The sequence below is a fragment of the Delphinus delphis genome, chromosome 10 (assembly GCF_949987515.2).
Source record: "Delphinus delphis chromosome 10, mDelDel1.2, whole genome shotgun sequence".
In the NCBI taxonomy this organism is placed as follows: domain Eukaryota; kingdom Metazoa; phylum Chordata; class Mammalia; order Artiodactyla; family Delphinidae; genus Delphinus; species Delphinus delphis.
The window spans coordinates 86,202,118-86,224,852 of record NC_082692.2 but is presented as its reverse complement, the minus strand read 5'-3'; the positions used below and the strand labels follow the sequence as shown (position 1 = coordinate 86,224,852).

General features: G+C 40.5%; 1 protein-coding gene across 1 annotated transcript in view; it reads left to right on the top strand.

Annotated features, from left to right (window-relative positions):
- Positions 1–3,167: 3,167 nt before the first annotated feature.
- The window catches only part of SHQ1 (SHQ1, H/ACA ribonucleoprotein assembly factor), an 86,600-nt gene continuing 67,032 nt past the window's right edge, over positions 3,168–22,735 (top strand). The window contains 5 exon segments of the mRNA XM_060022915.1: positions 3,168–3,419; positions 8,252–8,316; positions 10,002–10,124; positions 11,122–11,282; positions 17,263–17,375. Coding sequence (XP_059878898.1) covers positions 3,277–3,419; positions 8,252–8,316; positions 10,002–10,124; positions 11,122–11,282; positions 17,263–17,375 — 605 coding nt within the window. The 5' untranslated portion in view covers positions 3,168–3,276.

The window sequence follows — 22,735 nt, the reverse complement described above, 5'->3', positions numbered from 1 at the left end:
AAAAATAATAAAAATGGGGGAAAAAGAAGGGAGCAATGATTTAGAAAATATTAGAACAACATAAGAAGTTTATAGAAATTTTTGTATCTGAAATGTACTGTCACCTTATTATCATAATCATTGATTAAAGGAATAAAGAGGAAAAATGTGAATTAAAAAATAAATAAATAAAATAAAATAATAACAGTGGTTAAGGTGTAGTTTGCAGATTCTGTGTAAGATCCCACCATCTCCCCAAAATGGCTCAGAGAATGAACTAGAATTATAAACAGCTTATTCAGGAAGCTATTTCCAACATAGGTTAAAAGTATGTTCTTTAAGATAACGTTGTCTTACTTGCCTAAATGCCTGCCACCTTCTGGAAGCTAGGAGCACTTCATTAAAAGACTCCTAATAGTAGCACTTTGTAATAGGGTTGAAACTGGAATTGTTTATGGAAAAAAAATTTTTTAATTTGACATTTAATCTTGAGCTTTGTGAATCACAATTAAGTTTGTTAGACCAGAAGAGGGGCTAATTTAATATAATTGGAGATGGCAGGTTATATGCTTGTCCTCAATAAATTGGCCACAGAAAAAACTATTTTTAAAGTAGTGAAAGGCCATCCAAAAGTAGGCCTTAAGAAAATGGAAAAAACAAAAATAAATAAATACAGCAACTTCAAATGCTCAAAAATGATGAAAATTTTCATTCTTGTTTGCTTTCCCTCTAAAGCAGAGTTAAAATGAAACGTTGAAATGATGTGTTTATTTTCAAGCAACGTCTATATCTAGAAACAGGGACTCAACTGGATCTTTGAATCGATATTGATATGCCTAAAAAAGTACCCAAGAAAAAGAATAAAATAATGTTGCAGACTTACATTTATAGTGTGATAATGTACCCATGCACATACAGACATAAAGTAACAGGGTGCCTAGAAATATGTACATAGAAATATAAAAAGCTCTGCAAGAGTGGCTAGATGGATTACTCTTGGGGAAGCAGAAGAAAAGACCGAAGTTGGACAGCAATCAAGGGAACTTTATCTGTAGTTTGTTTTTTAAAAAAGAGAATGAGCTTCTAACTTGTGTAATTTATCACTAATTAGAAATCCAAGTAAACAAATCCCTGTTATATATATGAGTATTTTATGATATAGCAAATGCAATATATATTTCATCGAAATAAATAAATAACAGCAGCAATGTACCATATAGTCTTTCTGTGTTGCAATCTTGTGTGTGTGTGTGTGTGTGTGTGTGTGTGTGTTGCCAAACAAAGAGTAAAACATCCAGGAAATGCACAGCTCTACTTTGTAAAGTGCTTTCAAACAGACTTTCCTCATGTATAGCTTTTAATAATTTAAAAATATTAATGCTTGTGACCTCCAGGAATGAGGTCCCATGGTAAGTGTAAAGATTCTTTTTAGAGAAGCTAATTTGGAATGATCCAGCCAAAGGTCTATCTCAAGGGACCTTTTGAGAGCTTTACTATTTCCAAGTTTGTATCAATTTATTTTCATTATTGAGTGCCTATTATTTATAAGGCCCAATATGTTCTAAAGCAGCGAGACTTGTGCTTACAATGGGAAAAAAGTTGGGTATGTGGTAATATTAAAGGGAGTCAGCTCTATAGTATTTTAGAGCTTGGGCTCGGTAATCAGACTCACTTGGGTTTCAGTTTCCATTGCACCACTCACTAGCTGTGTAATCCTGTGCAAACCATGGGGATATATAAAGCCTAGTTCACGGAGCTGTCAGAATGGGGAAATGAGATCATTATAAAGGATACTGTGCAGTGCTGGCACACAGTGAGTATTCAGTCAATTCAATTAATTCCTCTGCCACCCAAGGAATGGATGAATGTGTAAAGAGTGCTCTTTAAACTGTTTTACACGTAACCTCTTTGTCTTTATCAAAACTCCTAGATTTAAGCTGAATGATTTTTATTTTTTATTTTATTTACTCCTGTTAATATGCTTTAATGAGTCTTAATTAATTTTCAAGACTCATAAAAAATTGGAGGTTGAAAAGGCTTTTGAGGTTATCTGGTCCACTGTCCCCAGAGATGACTTTCACCCATCTTCCACTGATATTTAAACCCAGGAAATAAAAACATTTCCTGGACTATTCTAGTTACTGGTGGAATAACAGGAAATAAAATGAGAGGGAAGGAAGGCCAAGGGAATATGCACGGGAGGAGGGAGACTAGTGAGAGAGGCATTGGGAGAGTATGACCAGCATAGAGTAAAAAGGGGAAATACAAGGAAGAGAAGGAAAAAAGACAGAAAAGAGGACCTCGATTAAGTGTAAGGAGAAAAGTGAGAAAATGAAAGAGGGGAAAGTACAGAGGCATTGCAATTCGTCAGTTGCAGGCACTAACAGTGTTTAAGAGTCAGACATTCTGGGTTTTGGTAATTGTAAAATGCATGATCATAAGACATATTGCTTAATCTCTGTGAGTCGTGTTCTTCGGAGTTCGTGGTGTAGATTAAACGAGCTAAGTGGGATGGACGCTCTCTGAACAAGAAAATTCTGTTTAAATAGGAGCTAGGAAGAGGAGAGAAAGTGGCAGAAAAAGATACAGGGAGAGGGACGTGTAGGGCGAGAAAGAGGAGATAGAAATCGGTAGAGACAGATGGAGAGGGAGAGGGAGAAAGGTGGAATGTTGACAAAGCAGGTGAGAACTAAGGAAAACCACAGTAACGATGCTTCTGTGGCTACTGCGGTGACGGCTCCAACACACCGAACACTGACAACTTGCCAGGTATGTTGTTAGAGCTTTACATGCATAATTCCATGCTGTACTCACATCATCTCTACGAGTCTATGTTCCAGCCTCATTTTATAGAAGAGGTATCTGAAGTACAGAGAGGTTTTGTAACTTCCCCAAGGTCTTACAGCTGCGAATTGGAGAGAAGGGATTCAAACGCGGGTCTCTCTGCCTGCAAAGCCAATGTTCAAATCATCTCTAAGAACCTCCAAAGAGGCTTGGTGGGTCCAAGGCGGACTCTAGCCCAGGTTCTTCCAAGTTATGCCCTGGGTTCAATTTCTGCGCCCAAAGGCTCATTCACCACGTTCCTTCTCCACCTCCCCACTAACAGCGTCCCGTCTCCACGGAGATCGCCGTGGGGCGGGACTTCCTTTCTCACGCACGAGCACTTCCGCCTCGAGCCGGAAGCGCCGTGTCTAACGGAGGGGGCACCGGAGCGTGGGGACTTCTTGGAGAGTTTGAGCGGCAGGACTGCGACTGCTGCGAGAGTGACCGACTTGGGCACCAGAGTCCGGCGTGGTGATGCTGACCCCGGCGTTCGACCTTAGCCAGGACCCCGACTTCCTGACTGTCGCTATCCGCGTGCCCTACGCCCGGGTCTCCGAGTTCGACGTCTACTTCGAGGGGGTCGACTTCAGGTTCTACGCCAAGCCGTACTTTCTCAGGCGAGTTCCGGGTGCCTGGCTCCGGGAAAAGCGTGTTTTGGGGATTCATTTATACATTTATTCACTCATTAAATAACTGCTTATCGAGGGAGGATGAAAGAACAAGAGAGCACTTCTCAGCATCGCGACTACGTTTTCCCGAGGTCCCTGCAGCACGTGCTGAGGAAGCGAACTCTTCCAGGCGTGCGTTCTGGATGTTGCAGAAGCTCATCCTTTCTTTTTTTTTTTTTTTACATCTTTATTGGAGTATAATTGCTTTACAATGGTGTGTTAGTTTCTGCTTTATAACAAAGTGAATCAGTTATACATATACATATGTTCTCATATCTCTTCTCTCTTGCGTCTCCCTCCCTCCCTCCCACCCCTCTAGGTGGTCACAAAGCACCGCGCTGATCTCCCTGTGCTATGCGGCTGCTTCCCACTAGCTATTTGGTTTACGTTTGGTAGTGTATATATGTCCATGCCACTCTGTTGCTTTGTCACAGCTTACCCTTCCCCCTCTCCATATCCTCAAGTCCATTCTCTAGTAGGTCTGTGTCTTTATTCCTGTTTTACCCCTAGGTTCTTCATGACATTTTTTTTCTTAAATTCCATAAATATGTGTTAGCATACGGTATTTATCTTTCTCTTTCTGACTTACTTCACTCTGTATGACAGACTCTAGGTCCATCCACCTCATTACAAATAGCTCAATTTCGTTTCTTTTTATGGCTGAGTAATATTCCATTGTATATGTGCCACATTTTCTTTATCCATTCATCCAATGATGGACACTTAGGGTGTTTCCATCTCCGGGCTATTGTAAATAGAGCTGCAGTGAACATTTTGGTACATGACTCTTTTCGAATTATGGTTTTCTCAGGGTATATGCCCAGTAGTGGGATTGCTGGGTCATATGGTAGTTCTATTTTTAGTTTTTTAAGGAACCTCCATACTGTCCTCCATAGTGGCTGTACCAATTCACATTCCCACCAGCAGTGCAAGAGTGTTCCCTTTTCTCCACACCCTCCCCAGCATTTATTGTTTCTAGATTTTTTGATGATGGCCATTCTGACTGGTGTGAGATGATATCTCATTGTAGTTTTGATTTGCATTTCTCTAATGATTAATGATGTTGAGCATTCTTTCATGTGTTTGTTGGCAGTCTGTATATCTTGTTTGGAGAAATGTCTGTTTAGGTCTTCTGCCCATTTTTGGATTGGGTTGTTTGTTTTTTTGTTATTGAGCTGCATGAGCTGCTTATAAATTTTGGAGATTAATCCTTTGTCAGTTGTTTCCTTTGCAAATATTTTCTCCCATTCTGAGGTCATCCTTTCTTAAACCTTCTTACATCCCCGCCTGGAAGAGATTCCGGAGCCACTGTAAAACGTAGAGTTTGGGACCATATCGCCTTTCCATTTTCTGTCCTGTTGCCCTAGTTCTTGTCCCTTTTTCTGTTTTCTTTTCGCTCTGCGTTAGTCATCCTTGCCCTGGGACAGCGCGCACTGACTTCCCAGCTGACCCGTCCATTTGACTTTTCTCAGTCCACATTCTGTTCCCCGACCTCTCGGCTGACCGCTCCCTATTCCCTGAAATTTTCGCCTTCTTTGGCCCCGCCGACGCCAAAGTCCTCTCGTTCTCCTACCTCCTCGTTGTCTGCTTCTCTGTTTGGTTTTTGCCCCCTCATTGTGGTTGTCGCCCCCCAAGCCTCAGGGAGGGACCTTCAGCACTTGTCTGTTTGCATTTTTCTCCTTGAAGAACAGTAACAGCAGTGGTAACAGCTAACCCCTTCTCCTCCCCAATTCGTGTGGCGGGCAAGCAGTGCGTGTAAGTGGCGGGTTAAGTACTTGTGTGCATTGTCTCATTTTACCTGGACAGCGATCCTTAGAGATAGGCATTATTATTAGCCCCATTTTAGAGAGGACACAGCCAGATTATTCTTACTTAACATTGTCAATACCTTGTTCTCTCCTTTCCGCCAAGGGAAAATCCATTCTCCTCATCTTTCTCATTCCAGCCTACCTTTCCTGCCCAACTAAGTACTTTCCCAGCACAGACATTGCTCTTGAGTTGAGCTGGTTCCTTCGCTGGGCCTGAACCAGTTTTGCTCAGGTATCTATTAGGCCTTAACTTAATCCATCTATCTGAATATATTGCATTTCCCTACTTCTTCACTCTTTCGTTCTTTCGCTTGATTTATCGAGCTCATGGTATATTCCAGACTCTGTTTTTGGTATTGGGGATGTGGTGGTGTCTTACGTAGTTTTCATTCTAGTGGGGAGAGAAAAACAATAAACAAGTAAACATATAACTACAAATTGTGGTAATTTCTCTGAAGGAAAGTAAAGTGCACTGATAGAGAATAAAAAGGAGCCTGGGTTTATTCAAAGTGGCCAGGGAAAGCCTTTCTGAAGAGGTGACATTTAAGCCAGAACATGAAGAATGGGTAGAAGACGATGATGGTGTTAAGAAACATTTATTGACTTTTTACTTCAGGTTACTGCTTTATGTAAATTATCTCACTTGATTTTAGGACAGTCCTACAAAGTAGGTTCTGTTATTTACCCATGTTACAGATGAGAGCGCAGAGGCTCAGAGAAAAGATATTAAATGAGAGAGGATTGTAAAATAAATACAATACAATAAAAATTTCAAAATAAAAACCACTTGCTTAAGTTTGGGAGTTTTGATGAAGACAAAGTAAGAGGACGTGTGAAGCAATTTAAAGAGTAGTTTTAATACAAATTCATCCATTCCTTGGGTAGCAGAGGCTCGGGAGTTGTGGGTCTGAGCACACTTAAAGTTCTGTGACTTTTGGCAAGTTATTTAGTCTCAGTTTCCTAATCTGTAAAATGGAACTAATATTAGTGATCTTAAAGAGTTGATGTGAGGATTGAGATAATACATGCATGATGCTTATTACTGTGCCTGGTAATTATGTGTTCAGTAAATGGTGGGTATTATTATTTATTAAGAGCATCTTACTGTTGCAGTTATCTGCTGCTAAATAACCAGTCAAGCCTAATGGTGTAAAACAGCAATCATTTAACTCCCTCTCTTGGTTTTTGTGCCTTAGGGATTTGGTAAGGGGTTGGCTGAGCTGTTCTGGCTTGAGGTCTTTAATTTAGTTGTAGTCACACGGTGACTAGACCTGGGACAGGAAGGGCTGAAGCAACTGGGGACTGATAGGGTGGGTGGAGGAGGGAGTCTCTTCTCGAGTGGTCTCAGGACCTCCCTGTGTGGTCTGTTTTCATGGTCTAGTTTGTGATTCCTTCAGGGAGTTGGACCACTTCCATGATACCTGAAGGTTTTAAGGGCAGATATTCCAGGGAGCAAGGCAGAATCCATGTCATCTTTTATAACCTAACCTCAGAAATCACAGTGTCACTTCTGCTATATTACATGGGTTAAAACAGTTCCAGAAGCCCACTCACTTTTAAGGGGAGGGGACATAGATTGCACTGTTGGGAGGAGTGATGTGAGATGGACCATCTTTGGAAATACAGTTTGCTACAGTATACCAGAGATGGATAAAACCTCACCCCTGTCCTTGAGGAATTGAGAGTCTAGTGGGGAAGGCAGATCTGTGAGCAAATATGATTTCACCATCATGCATTACGAATTTAACTCTATAGTTACAAAGGATTTAGGAGAAGGGAGATGATAATAATAGTTTACAGTTTCTGAATGCTTGCCTACTGTACTAGCCACTAAGCTTTTTACATTATCCTTTCTTCCTCAGAGTAACCCTAGGATAGATTGTTATTGTTCCCTTTTTATAAATGATGAATATGAGACTTGAAGTTAATGAACTTGCACCAAGAAAGTTACAGAGCTAGTAAATGGCACAACTTGGACTTAAGTCCACAAATGGACTCCATTCAGATTCTGAGAGTAAAGTTAGTGTTTGTATGCATGATAACAAACTAATTTATTCGTAACTGAATCTTTAGATTGAGTTTAGAAGAGATTTTTGTTTGGAAAATGTGTTGTAGCTTCAGGAAACATTGGGATCAAAGGTAGGTAGGTTGGAAAGCCCCGGACCTTTTGGGGTCTGCCAAGTTTGATGATGATGATGGTGATGATGTTAGAATAGGTAGCATGGAGGAGGGGGATGTGGGAGGAAAGGAGGTTCATATTTTAAGTTTGGAGTGGAATGGAGCTGGCCTCATGTAGTACTGGTGAGTTTAAATTATCTAGTCAGTATCAAGGCAGCGATAGAAACTTTTTTAATAGAAAAGTGACAATCAAATTTCTGTTTTAGAAGAATTCTTTTGGGGCCTCAGTGGAAGACTGACTGACCCAGAGTAAAACTGCAAACAGGGAAATCAGTTCATGTCCTTTAGTAGGACAGAGGGGGAAATCCCCATATGGTATTAATGAGATATGAGACAAACACTTTTGCTTTCTGCCTTTTTTTGAACTACTTAACAGTAGTAATTTGCCCAATATAAACAGTTGGTTTTGTTGGTTCTTTATTCTTTCTCACTTCTTGATTCTTTTTTTTTTGGAAGCTAATTAGTACACTTTTATTGAGCCCATGCTGTATCAGGCACCAGGTATATAAATAACTCTCACTAGGAAGGGAAAAAACTGTAACAGTAATGATATCTAATATTTATTGTGGCTTTTCTTCTTAAGTGTTTTATCAGTGACAGCGCCTATTCAAACAGAAAGATGAGTCACCTCTGATTTCTTTCTTCTTAGCTAGAGAAGAAATGTAAGTTATTTAGTTTGTAAAATTTAAATGCTAGAATTATCCTTTTAAAATTGTTGATGTTTAATATCACGGATGGTCCCTTATGATGCTTTGTAATTTAAGGACTTCATGAGACCTTTTATTACATCTGCAGATTAACCCTTCCTGGAAGAATTGTAGAAAATGGAAGCGAGCAGGGATCCTATGCTGCAGATAAAGGTATTGCCTTTGGAATTTTTGTTAGTTTTTTTCTTTGGATTCTTCCTGTTGGAGTAGTTAAATAATAATCTCATGTACTATGGGGACCTTTAGGTGTATGGCAAGTGCAATCTGCCCCTCTCACTCTTTATCGTTTCTTAACGTCCAGTGCCTGTTATTCATGGATTTTTAACAATTACATTTCCTCAGTGCTTTAAAGTACTTCACAATATTCTTTAAAGTAAAGTTCAATTAGTCATATACTCTGGCTTTGCTGTCTAGAAGTTTTATTTCCTACTTCTCCCTCCATTTAGTAAGTTAGATTGTTGGAGGTGACTGGTTAGAAAAGATGTGGATGATTTTTGTAAGTTGTGAGTCGAATGTTTCTTTTTCTTTTTAAAAATTTTTTTAATTTATTAATTAAAAAATTACAGTTTTCTTTTTAAAATTTTATTTTGTAATTGAAGTATAATTGATTTATAATATTGTGTTAGTTTCAGGTGTACAGCAAAGTGATTCAGTATATATATATATATATTCATGTTTATATATATATATGTATTTGTATATATATTCTTTTTTCTTGTGCAATTTTCAGTCTTAAAATTTAATTACATGTAGGTGAGAGAGAAACTGTCCATAGGGGGCATTTAAAGGCTGATTGAATTTTCTACTCCTAATTGATAAGCCCTTCATTTCAACTCGTCTTGAAACCATTTATTTTCCTTCTGTAGAAACCACTGGATTTTCCTTTGTCACTGGATCTGGAGTAAGAATAAACTTGTGTACTGTTGTGTGATTTATTCAGTGACTATTTATTGACCTCAGTGAACTAGGGTAAGGGAGGAAAGATGGGATGAAAGAGTTAAATGACAAAGTTCTAACCCATAGCACAATATAACTAATGTGGTAATAAAGTATAATGAAACTGCCTTTCTAGGTAGTAAATCTGCTTTTAATTGCAGTAAGTTGCATACAGGAGTAAAGTTATTAAATCTTGAAAGTACATGGGGGTTTAAGAAGGTTGTATATGTGGAAATATTTGGGTTTAGTTGTAGCTGATACATTAGAATATGGGTTAAGTGCACTGAAAGAGGTAAACTGTTTTAAAATGTAAGAGTAGTGAATAATGTAATCCATTCATAGGCAAGCCTAGATGAAGCTGATAAACCCAGTCAAGGAAAGAAAAGGAGTACACAGATGGAATCTGGGTCTGCGTTAGACAGACTTTAGGGATATATTTCTTGAGATATCAAGAACTTTATCAAGCCGTCATTGCCTTATTTAAGATTTCATGTGTATTTGAAACTGCTGCTCTTCTTCATTGGATTAAATATCCTGATTTCCCGCCCCCCAGTCCAGAAATAAATCTTATGAGTAGCTACGGGTAACCCTAAGCTATTGCCTTCTCAGGCCATTGCATTTTTGACTTGAACCTTTAATAATATAAATAGGTGAAGGTGATATTGGGTAGGATTTAAGCATTCTGTGGCTTTAACAGATTAATTTCTCATAGAGGTGACAGCTGAAACAGTAGTTCTGAAAAGTCTTGTTTGAGCCTTTTTCACTAACTATATAATAAGGGTGTAATTTTGGAGCTCTATGTAATAGAATTATAGTTTACCAAGATACCTGTTTCTTAACTGTATTTGTGAAGTCTTCGAATTTTTAAATCTAGCTAAGCATAAAACAAATTTATCTTTAAGGAATTTTTACCATTCGATTGCCCAAAGAAACTCCTGGCCAGCATTTTGAAGGGCTGAACATGTTAACTGCTCTACTGGCACCAAGAAAATCCAGGACTGCAAAACCACTTGTGGAAGAAATAGGTATGTTTATTGCCTTTGGGAGGAAATACAGGTAAACGAATATTTGGAATGCTGTGTGTTTCTAGGGGAAAAGGGATATAGCAAATAGGAAATTGGAGAAAATACTTCAGGTGACAAGATAAGGAAGTCATGTGACACCATGTGAAAATAGTTCATTTGCTGACACATAAGTTAAAGACAGAAACAACTCTGTTGAACCTGTAGGTCAGTCATGTTTTGGGACGAATTGAAATAGCATCTCTGTGTTTGGCGAAATATTGGCCTCTTGAGCTAAAATCAGAAGGTTACGATTCAGTGTAGTAAATATAAAGTGGACGCTGCCTAGGTCAAGAAATGGAACGTTTCCCACATCCTGGAATCCTACCCTGGTTATTTCACCCTCCTTACTCTCCAAGGTAACCACTACCCTCAGTGTAGCCTGGTTTTGAATTGTATATATAATTCATACAACAGGCGTTGTTTGCTATCTGGCTTCTTTCACGTAACATTTTTGTGAGATTTATCCACATATAGCTGAGATATGTTTTGCTTTCATTGCATTTATTATTTATGCATCCTGCTACTGATGGAACTTTGGGTTGGCTCTATTTTTTTTTTTTTTCGCTAATAAGATTAGTGAGACTAGGGGTGGGTGAAATAGGTAAAGGGGATTAAGACGTACAAACCGCCAGTGACATAATAAGCAAGCCACAGTGATGTAATGTACAGTGTAAGGAATATGGTCAATAGTAGTGTAATAACTTTGTAAGGAGACAGATGGTGATCATTTCATAATGTTTGCCAATGTCAAATCATTATGTAGTACACCTGTAATGAACCTAGTATGGTACATTAACTGTATTTCAATTAAAGAAAGAAAAAGAATAGCGGGTCTATGCATATCCTTATACATGTCTTTTGGGGCACATGGGCAGGCATTTTTTTCCGATACTTTTTCTTCCCCAGGTTGTACCTAGGAAATCCAATGCTTTAACAAATTAGTATTTCGCACATTTAGGTGCTTCTGAGGTTTCTGAGGAAGGAGTAGAAGATGACGATGAAGAGTTTGATTGGGAAATTGAACAGTCCCCCTATGAAGAGGTACCAGAAAGTACTTTGAATCTGGAGTGCCGCTATGGGTTTGGAAACTTACGCTCAGGAGTGTTTCAGCGGTTACAGGTATGTCTTTCTAAAAGACTTTGGTATATACCAAGGGTTTTACTATTTGCGTATTTTAATTTCAGTTCTGCTTATACCTGGAGGTTTTTTATGAAGATTGTAGGAGGTGACGTATTTAGAGCACAAACCACAGCTCCTTGTACATAGTCGTTACTCGGACGTTCACTCCCTTCCGTTGCACTGGCTGTGCTGCCCAGTCTCACTGCGCTTACACATGGAAGGTGCCCTGGTCTCCTTTTTTTTCCACTTCATTTGCTATTGTGGACATGAAGTTTCCAAAATACAGAACAGAACCCCTCTCTCATCATACTTCCTGAAAAGCTTTATGTTTTATACCTCTAAAAAATGAAAATCGTATACTTGTGGCTTGATGTCTCTTCTGTTTTATATGTAAATGAGACAGAATATTCCTGGTGAGAATGGGTTTGTGGCTTTTGTGAAATTGTTTAGTTCTTGATATACAAGTAGGCACTTTTGTTTATTTACTCTTGATGGGGGTTGAATGTAATCTCTTGTTAAAATCTGATCGTTTGTCAGTTAGGCTAAAAAGGAATGACATTAGTCTTTCTGTTCCTCAAACATTCTAGTAAATTCTACTTCATGAATGAAGTGGAGATTCTGGATTATTTTCTATTTGTACTACAGAAAACAACATAATGGGGTCTTAATTTTTTTAAATGAAAGAAATGGTGGCGAACAGTTTTTTATTTTAACTTCATCCCTGTCTGGGTAGAGGATGTTAAACCTGCTTAGCATGTGGTTTATTATAGTAAGACATATTTGAGTCTGCTAAGGAAAGTTAAAGGACCTATGTTTTAGTCCCACTTGTACCTCTGTTTAGATTTCGGATGCAGGCCAGTTATTTGACCACATAAGTTTTATCTGCTCTTTGTAAAATAGGGATAAATTTGCTCACCTACTTTATAAGGCCATTTGGAAAATTTAAGGAGATGCTACATTGTGAAAACTCTTTGACAAAAAGAATAGGATGCTAGAAAGACCTCTGCCCTTGAGAAATATAAAATGCTCTCAAGACTCCTTAAAGGGAACAAAATTGGGAGTTACTTAAGAGCAACTATTGCTGATGAGATACTTCGTTCAGAACCTTATGTTTTTCTGCTGAGTTATCGTTTCTCTGTATTCTCTCTCCCTAATCACACTCCCAGGTCATCTCTGAGGTAGTAAGAGTAGAGTCAGTTTTTTCTACAGCAGAAACTACAGCAAATGGATCTTAATTGTTTGGCTGAGAGTATTATTAGTCTATTTGGGGATTACCCGTCTAAAGCTATAAAGGAATGAGAGAGAGAGGAAAAAAAAATATATATATATATTCTTTTTCAGATTCTTTTCCCTTATAGGTTATTACAAAATATTGAGTATAGTTCCCTGTGCTATACAGTAGGCCCTTGTAGGTTATCTATTATATATAGTAGTGTATATATGTTAATCCCAAACTCCTAGTTTATTCCCCCACCCAAGACCTTTCTCTGCTAGTAAACCAGCTAGAGGAAACTGAGACCACTATTGCATAAATAAGAGCTTTGAGAACGTCTATTTTAAAATGATGTGTTTAAGAAACCACAGTTTTCTCAACTAGTGAGAAAATGTTTTCTCCCAAGTTTATAGTTTCTCTGGTGCTGCCTTTGGATGAGAAAATATCCATAGAGTTTTGCTGACTACTCATACTTTACTAGTATTTTTAGTCTCTTTCCACCATCACCCCTTTAAATGAAATATAGCTTCATTTTTCTCTGATGATAAAAGTGATATGTATTCATTATGAAAGTACAGTATAACAAAGAAAGTAAAACATCCTCCGTAATTCCAATACCCGGGTATCTTCTCTGAATTGAATAATTTAACCCTTTATTGGGGGAGAGGGTATAGTCCTTCATACTTTTTTTCCCACCAGCCATTTACACAGGGTTGGCTTGTGAGCATTGGTATTTTATGCTGATACTGAGATGGAAACAAAAATATGTGTGCTGAAACAAAATCTCTGTCACCCCCCTCCCCGTACAGACACGTGCGCGTGCGTGCGCTCCCTCTCTCTCTCCCTCCCTCTCTCTCTCTCTCTCTCTCTCTCTGTCTCTCTCTCTCTCTCTCTCTGTCTCCTTTCTGAAGTTGCTGCCAGCCACAGGGCGCCTTTGGAAAGCTGCTCTGGCTGCTCCAAGTCAGGGCTTCACAGCAGGCTCCTGGTGACACTGGCTGCCAGCAGCAACAATCCTAGAGTCTCTGGTCTTTAAATAGCTCTCCTAGCAGTGACCTTAGCAATGCTTTCAAAACAGAAAGAGAATCATTTTCACTCTGCTGTAGTGTGTCTTTTCTCATCCTCTTTTCTTCCTTCCCTTTGGTTGACAGATACCTTAGACTGATTTCACTACCCCAAGCTAACTTCACTTTTTAGTTCCAGTTTCTCTTGAGGGTCCAGTGGGCACAGGGCCGCTGCGGATGATCGTGCGAAGGACAGGCCTGGGCGGGGCTTGCACTGCTGTGGACGTTCACGTTCTGCGGGACACGAGCTGCGCAGCTGTGTGGACGCCCTGAGTCCGGAGGCTGGGGGAGGAGGGGGAGAATTCTCTTCTGGCTGTTGAATTCTCACTCCCACGGGAGCAGGGGCCTTGTCTGTATGTTTATTTCCAGGTCTCCAGCGCCCAGAGCAGCGTCTAGCCCAGAGCAGACCCTCACACGCTGTTTGCTGAATGAGCAATTTGAAAGTGAACACCAGGCAGGGTGCTGAGGGTACAGTAAGCAAGAAGACAGACCAGATCTCTGCCCTCATGGAAGATTCTAGTGGAGAGGCAGATAGTAATCGTCTAAAGGGCAAATCAACAAGATAATTTCAGATACAAGTGAAGGAGAAGGGGGTGATGTGAGAGCCGGGGCGGGGTGGTGCTGTTTTGGCCAGGAGGCCCCGAGAAGGCCTCTTGGAGGAGGTGACATTTGCTGAGTCCTGAATGACGAGAAGGGTGCTGTAAGCGCAGAGACTCAGTGTTCCAGAGATGGCAAGAAGTCTGGTGTGTGGCTCCTGTGTATTTGAGCCAGAAGGGGAAGGTAGGAGATGAGGTTGAAGTACAAGACGCAGCTAGATTCTGCAGCGCTTTGAGCCATGGTAAGAGTCTGGGTTTATTCTTGGTGCAGTTAAGGTTTTGAAATGCCTGGGGTTACTTCGGTCCAGTTATCCTCTGAAATGTGAGTCTGAAAGATTATACCCCGTTGTTGACCTTGTATCTGGTCCAGATGAAATAATGAAGCAGGACATTATAATCCTCCCTGGCTCCCCAATTTTTTTTTTTTTCTTACAACTTGCAAGTGAGGCAGCTGAAGAGGAGGGAGGGTATGTGCTCTCAATAGGAAGTCAGCGCCTGAGCCACAGGGAACAGCAGTGGAGCCGGGAGTCAGAGAGAAAGAAACTGACGTTCTTGAATGATCACACCCTGTACTTAGGCCTTGCTCATATTAGTTCATTTAACCCTTCTTACAGCCTATGGGAGACAGAATGCTGTCCCTCACCCCTGCCCCTGATGTCCCCGTACTGACCCCACGTACTAAGTACATGGCGAAAGGGACCGCGCACATGTGAAGAGGCAGAGGATCTTGCGATGGGACGATTATCCTGGATTATCCAGGTGGGCCCTGTCTAAGCACAGGGTCTTTACGAGAGGGAGGTCAGAGAGTCAAAGTGAAAACAGAGAAGCAAGAGTCAAAGTGAAAACAGAGAAGCAAGCGCATGATGACGGAAGCCGAGGGAGAAGGAGCCTTGTGGTGAGGGGCTCCTAGGCCAGGAGTGAGGACAGCCAGCCTCTAAGCTGGAAAGGGCAGAAAAGCACACGGTCCCGCGGAACGTCCGAAAGGGAACCAACCCTGCCTTCGCCTTCGTTTTAGCCCAGTGAGACTGACCTTGGACTTGTGACCTCTAGACCTCTACGTTTGTGTTGTGTTAAGCCACATTTGTGGCATTTCGTTACAGCAGCAAGAGGAAAGTAGTCCCAGCCTTGTGACGGAGGCGTGTCTAGTTTGTTCACAGTGAGCGTGCTGAGGCTGAGAGGTTGCACGGTTAGACTGGACCTGGCTTCTAAATTCAGAGTTTGTCTAACTCCAGAGTCACGGTTCTTCTACCTCAACAGGCTGTTTTCAGAAATGTGTGTGTGTCGTGGTGGGCAGGAGGCAGGGAACTCCTTGGGGCTCGAAGGAGGAAACAAATCCGGGGACTGGAGGCTGCTGGGGAGAGGGACTTGGGGTCCCCGGGCAGGAAGCGGCTCTGAGTACTCATCCGGCGGAGGGGAGTCCTGCGGACACAGCACCGTCCTTGTCTCCCGCAGGGCCCGCTTCACCGCCCCTCCTGGCTCTGTGGCTGAGGAGCTGATGCCAGGCAGGTAAGGAGGCAGAGAAGCGAGGAAGAGTCCAGGCTGTCCTGCTCAGGGGAGAGGTGCTTCTGATGGGTGAAACTAGAGCTCTGAAAGCGTTTTCCCATGGAAGCATTGCTGCACACTTGGGAACTTTGTATTGTGAGTGCTCTATTTACAGTTTATTTTGACTTGAATAAACTTGCGGGCTGCCCCGAGATTCTCTGTTATTTATCATAGTATGTCTATAGGAAAATACATTCTGAGTCTTCCAAAAGTAAATTGTAAAAGAACTTTTGGAATGCAAATTTTCCTAAGCTTGGGGACAGCCAGTGATCTGATTTTTGCCCAGAATGTTTGTACTTAAAAGTATTAAGATGTTCTGGATGTGACTTCCAGAAAGTTCCCCGGACCCCTTCATTGTACTAGAATGTGCTTATATTAAATGTTGTTGATGTTACTTGAGCTCAGTGGATTGTGATAGGGAAGAGAGATTTTTTTTTTAAGTGCAGAAATTATGATTGTGTGGGGAGTTCTGTATCCTAGTCTTTCCCTGGCCGATTCTGTGTAGCTGGTTTCATTGTAGTGATTTTGCTGTGCTACAGCTGTCGACTTTAAGCTTGGGTATTAGGCACTAACGTACCACTCAATTTACAAGTCTGTTCTAATGGTTTGCGTCCACGACTGTCTACCAACTTATTTCCCTTGACTTCTTTTCAGCTAATAGTGTTCAAGCTGCTTCCGGTTTGCCTACTATCCCTTGCGGTTGGTAGTAGGAAAGGGCAGACTGAAGAAAGAAAAAAAAAAGAGCTTTAGGGGTATTTTGCATTGTACAAAGTTTCTTTCCTTCATAATTCTGATCAAAAGAAAGAAGACCATGTGGCATTGTAGGTGGTTTTAGTAATACACCTGTTTTCTGTAGGGTTGGGCTTAGGAAACAAGCCATACAGCAGTATGTACTCATCCAGGTGAAGGTGATTACAGTAAGGTTGAATATTACTTGGGATTGGATTTGTAAATTTTCAAGTGGAAAGTCATATCTATCAAAATTGCCCTTAACAATTCTCGTTAGGGGTGAGAAGGGACAAGGAAATAAGGACAGAGCCCAGAGTTGGCTTGGCCTTGCGGGGTGGGGGTCGACTGGATAGCCTGCATTTCTGTTCAAGGCGAGTATTTACAGGGACACGGAAGTTACCAAGGTTTGGTTTGCTGACGTGGCACCCCTGGCAGCAGCAGCTCTGTCTTGGGTCTAGAAATTCATTTCAACTTGCCTTTCCTAACTTTCAAATCTCTGGGAGTAAATGGGGGAATGAGTGCAGAATTAAATGTTCCTGTTTGCTTGCAGAGGATTACTTTGTTTTTCATGTTAAACTTTTATAGCCTTAATCTATGTTAATCAGTTTGTTTGTTTTAAGGATTAGATGACATAATTGATGTGAAAGCTTCTAACAGGGCCTGGCAGGTAGTAGGTGTCTAACAAACATTTGCTGGATTTGAATCTAAATGTCACACGTGGTATCACGGCTTACCGATCAATTAGATTCTTCCTGTGTTTGGGCATTTTGTACAAAATGAGATTTTTCATCGCTGAAATAGGAGATAGCAATTATTCTTTCTTTCCTGGGTGTTCTTAGGATGAATTGAGTGATGTTATCGATCTTAAGGATCCAGATTCCACCCCTGCAGCTGAACGAAGGCAGAGACGCCTGGCTGCTGAGCTGGCGAAGTTTGATCCTGATCATTACCTGTGAGTATTGAGGGATTTTTTTTTGTTTTGCTTTTTGGTTTTTTTGAGAATTGAATAATTTACTTGACATTGAGTATTTAAAAATTTTTTGAGTATCTTTTTAACTGTTAGGTATGTGCTTTTTTGGACTCTAGAATTTAGTGATGGCTCACAACCTTAGTTGACATTTGAATTAGCCTACAACTGTTATACCTCTGTGATCTTTGTAAGATACTGTTTTTCGTTACCTCATTGCAGCACCAGAGAAGTCTTTTAGTGTACTTTGAGTTTTTTCCTCGCCAAACTTAAAAATAGAACATCGCATTCATGAGAATAGTAGGTACCATTCTTTTCAGGAGACTCTTTGTTGTGATTAATGGTATGTATAATTGAAAACATGTTTCAATTTCTTTTAAGAATTTGAATCTACATGTCCCACGTTTCTTGGCTGATCCAGGGTTTTCCCAACACTTTCATCCACTGGCACCTGTAATCGAGGATCTGTTTCAAATGAACAAATAACTGTTCATTGGGGTAGGGTCTAAACAAAATCTACTTTTAAGTTTTGCTGTATTTCCCACCTGCATTAATTGTGTCTTGAGCCATCGTGTGTCTCTATCAGGCTTATATTTGTCTAAGGAACAGATCTAATTAACGGGTAGGTAAATAATCACTTGCCTCGGAAAGATTGTGATGTTTCTCATTGGCCTCGATAGCAGCACTTCTTTCAAGGAAGTGGTTGTCCCCGGGCCTCTGTGGGTACTCGGTGGCTTTCCTAGGATGTGAGTCGTGTTTTGATGTAGACCTCAATTACTATTCTTCCCAAGTTCCGGGCCCACGATTTTTAAACTGTTATATATGCAGCTGTCATCATCATATTCCCTTATACTTGTATAGTGCTCTCAGCTTGTCAAGTGCTCTCATGTGGTTATTTAATTCAGTTTTCACAACAGCTGAGGAAAGGAGGTTAAGGGACTCATCCAAGGTCACACCACTACTAAGTGGCTCGGCCAGGACTTGAAAAGAGTCTTTCCATTTGTCATTTTATGTTTCCTTTTCATGTACACTCTCAGTTTAACTGCTGTTGCTCTTGTGATTAACATTCTATCTCCTGTGACACAGTGGGAGACTAATTGGAATGGCAGAAATATATCCTGTGATGTGCAAATGGGCTGAGTGATGTGTAGTGATGAATGGGGGAACTCTTGGACATCCTATATTAGCTGACTGACTCACCCAAATGTATTATATTAAATGAAGTGCAAGCAAAATTCTTTTAAATTTTCAGTTAAATTTTTTTAGCTCAGTGCTTTTTTTGTTGTTCTTAATGGTTAGTACAGTGGAAGAAAAAGTTTATTGTAAATTCTTATCTACCATGCAGACAGTACATTGCATGCATTGTATTAGACATTTATATCAATATACGTAAATGGGTAATACGTAATACGTATATATGCCAGTGTAATACATAATATAAAATCTATTACGTTAGCATAATATATGACATTTTCAAGTTGTTTGACTTGTCCTCACAAGTCATGATGTCTCTTCATGTTGTCGGAGTTTTTAGGAGCTTAAGGAAAACTAATTTTAATTTCATCCTAAAGCGGAAAGGTAAATTGACTATATACAAAAATGTACACGTTTCAAAGGCACATATAAATGACTTCAGATTATTATTGTTTTTAAAATCCTCTCTTGTAAAGTATGGGTACCAGTGTGTGATTTTTTTTTTGCCCCCTATGTTTTGCAGCCCAGCAGAATGCTGGGCATATAGATGATCCATAAACAATTATTTTTTTTTTACTATCCATTTCTTGCCTTTTGAGTAGTATTTTTACAGTAAAATATGTTGAAGGCATCTTGAAACATTCCTTCATAGTCCTTTCCCTTTTGCTTATTATAGCTAAGTTTTCATATTTCTCTTGCTGAGAGTGGTGTTTTCTTTTCCTTCCCAGGCAAAGTGTTTTTTAATTGTTGGCATATTTTTTACTTCAACCAGTTCATAAAATCTCATTTATTTCCTTCTTTGGGAGAAAGTAAAAGAATTTAGTCAACATTCAAAATATCTATGAGATAAGAAAAGGGACAAAAATGATCGTATAGCATTTGGGGTGCCTTTTTTTTGGAACAAGAGAAGGCCCTCTTTATTGTTTGTTTATTTTTTATTGAGATATATTTGATTTACAAGATTATATTTGTTTCAGGTGTACAACATAGTGATTCAAAATTGTTATAGATTATACTCCATTTAAAGTTATTAAAAAATATTGGTTATATTCCCTGTGCTGTACAGTACATCTTTGTAGCCTGTTTATTTTATACATAGTAGTTTGTACCTCCTAATCCGGGGTGTTAAGTAAAATTGTAATGTACAGTGCTACACATGTGTTAAAGAAGATGACAGACTGATCAGGGTTCTGGATTTACTGAGGAAATCTCAAATGACAAGTAGTAATTAGAAGGCTGAGAAGAGGATCATCTGCTTCCAAGGTGGCTCTTTATTCAAAACAGCAGCCTTAGGAAAAAGCACTGGGATAAACATGTCACTTATTCATCCTTTCACGTACGCACTTATTTGTTCAACAAATATTTGTTTGAATGACTTCCGTGCCAGGCAGTGTTGTAGACAGCAGGGAGAGTGTGGTGAATACGAGGTAGCTGCCCTCATGCGGCTTACACTCTAGTGGGGAAGTGGATAGTATTTGGACTGTGATAAGTGCTATGAAGAAAAGCCAGGTTAAGGGTTTATAGAGCCACTGGGCATCTCACTGACTCCTTTGTTTCAACATATTCAAAATCGAACTCATCATGTTACCTGTAAAGTCTTCCTGAATTTTCTGCTTGGTGGAATGCCCTTTTTTTCATCTCAGTCACCCAGGTTAGATACCTGGGGTTCATCTTTGACTTCATTCTTATCCCACCCTTTCAATCAATCCTGAAATTGTACCGTTTATCTCCTTGCTCTGTCCTTCACTCCGTCTCTTCCTGGCCCTCGTCTGTGGTCTGTGTCTGGCTTGTTGCAGCTGTCCCCTAACACCCAGTTGGCATCTCTCATTCCAGCCTGCACTTCTGCAGATCCATCAACCATAAGACTACCAGCAAGATGTCTTAGGTACTGAGAGTGAAAATCTGCTTAAACCCTTACTGGGTTCTCCTTTGCCTACAGCATAAGCTCCTAACTCGTTAGCATGTATAGAAAGTTCTCTGTGATCTGGACGCCACCTGCCTCTGTAGCATCTCTTTTGCCACCCCCTGCCCACATTTCATAGTATGGCAGTGACGAATGTTGGCATCTCCCCGCCTGTACTACACCGCTTCTCACACACTTTTTACTCCTGGTTTCCCTTTGCTGACTATTTCCCCACCCCATCCCGCTTTCCCTGAAAAACTTTGACTTACCCTTTAAGGCTGGGCTCAGTTGTCACCCCCTGGCACCCTCCCTTCCAAGTTGGCATAGGAGCTGCTCGTGTGTTATAGCTCATCTTGTTTTTACTGCATGGTTTTGTAACATTCTGGGTTTGTGTCTGTGGTTCCCGTTAAACTGTGGTGCCCTGAAGGGCAGGGACTGAGTCTTACTGATCTTCATCTGCCCAACCCCGCATATAGAGGGCCCTCAGTGAATGCTCGTTGAATTAATGGCATTTAAAAAGTTGAAAATAATTTATTCGGGAAAGTAGAACATCAGTTGACCTCAGATCTTGGGCATCATAAAGAATAAACCATCCCAATTTAGATAAGGGACTGTATTAGTGAGATTTCACTCAAAACACTTTGAAAGTTTTTGGGGGGCAGGGCATGAAGGTGGCAGAGATACTGTTCTACAGAAGCAATTTTCCCCAGTATTTTTCTCCTGGGGAGAAAACAGCGTCTTTTCAGATGGGCTCTTCTTCTACCCTTGACTTAAATGTCCTTGGTATCCCAGCTTTCGACACCCTTTCCTCACACTGTGCCACTTCTTTCTCCCTGGGCATTCTGTCCTCTTCTCTGGCCTCAGTAACTGTCTGAATGCTCAGGACTCCTAGGTGTCTCTCTTGAGCATCAGATTTGCATGTCTGACCGCCTGTTGGACAGGTCTTTGCTTGTATGTCCTGCAAGGACACCTCAAGCAGCCCATCCCAAAGCAGAAGCCATTCCCTCTCCAGTCGTGTCTGCTAACATCCCAAGTTAGCAGAGGGCACTGCGGTCCACCGAATTGTCAAGGCCAGTGTCCTGGGCAGCAGCCTGATCCTGACAGGAATTGATATTGAGAATTACTATTTCAAGATAATTGCTGTTCAGTTTTGTCCAATATGTGCCTTATGTCCTCAGTCATAAAAATGGAATGTTTGTATTGGTTAATAGCTTGGGTTTCAGACTGAGACTTCAGTGGATCCAAATTGTGGCCACACTTCTTACTGGTTCTTTGACCTTAACCATGATATACAATTTTTCCAACCCTCAGATTCTACTCATGTAAAAGGGGAGTATTAATAGCACCCCTTGCCTGTGGGGGTGGTGTGAGGATTCAAGGAAATAATTGATGAAGAGTACTTAGTGCAGTGCTTGGCACATCCAAAGAACTCAGTGAGTTATCTGTGATCCTTTTAATTTTAAAAATATTTCAGGGACTTCCCTGGTGGCACAGTGGTTAAGAATCCACCTGCCAATGCAGGGGACATGGGTTCGAGCCCTGGTCCGGGAAGATCCCACATGCTGCGGAGCAGCTAAGCCTGTGCGCCACAACTGCTGAGCCTGCGCTCTAGAGCTCACGAGCCACAACTACTGAGCCCGTGTGCCACAACTAGTGAAGCCCGCGTGCCTAAAGCCTGTGCTCCACAGCAAGAGAAACCACTGCAATGAGAAGCCCACGCACTGCAACAGAGTAGCCCATGCTCGCCACAGCTAGAGAAAGCCTGTGCGCAGCAACGAAGACCCAACGCAGCCAAAAATAAATAAATGAAAAATATTTTTCAGTATCTCAGTTGAAAGAAAAAATATTTAAGGTCACAAAACTGTGAGCTAGGAAATCCAGTTTACCAAAACACCCAGTGTCTTGAGGTTCTAATTACCAGAAATATAAATGAATTTTCCACCATGAGTTATGTACTTTTTGTCATTCTTTACCCAAGAATATCAGTTTCCAACTTTGAGTGCAAGACCATATAGTTTCTGAATAAGTGACCTCCAAGAGTATATTTTGAATGTAGCAGTTATTTTCCTAGTTAAAACTGAGAAAGTAAAGTGTGGGAAAATTAATTTTCTGTTCTCTACAAAGGTTGCTTTTATCTTTTGCAATAGTTTTAAATTAAGGAACTATTAAGATTAGCATAGCTAAATAAAATAGATTGCATCATGGAAGGAAACATGAGTGCACGTGCTAAAAAATAAGGGGTGTGTAT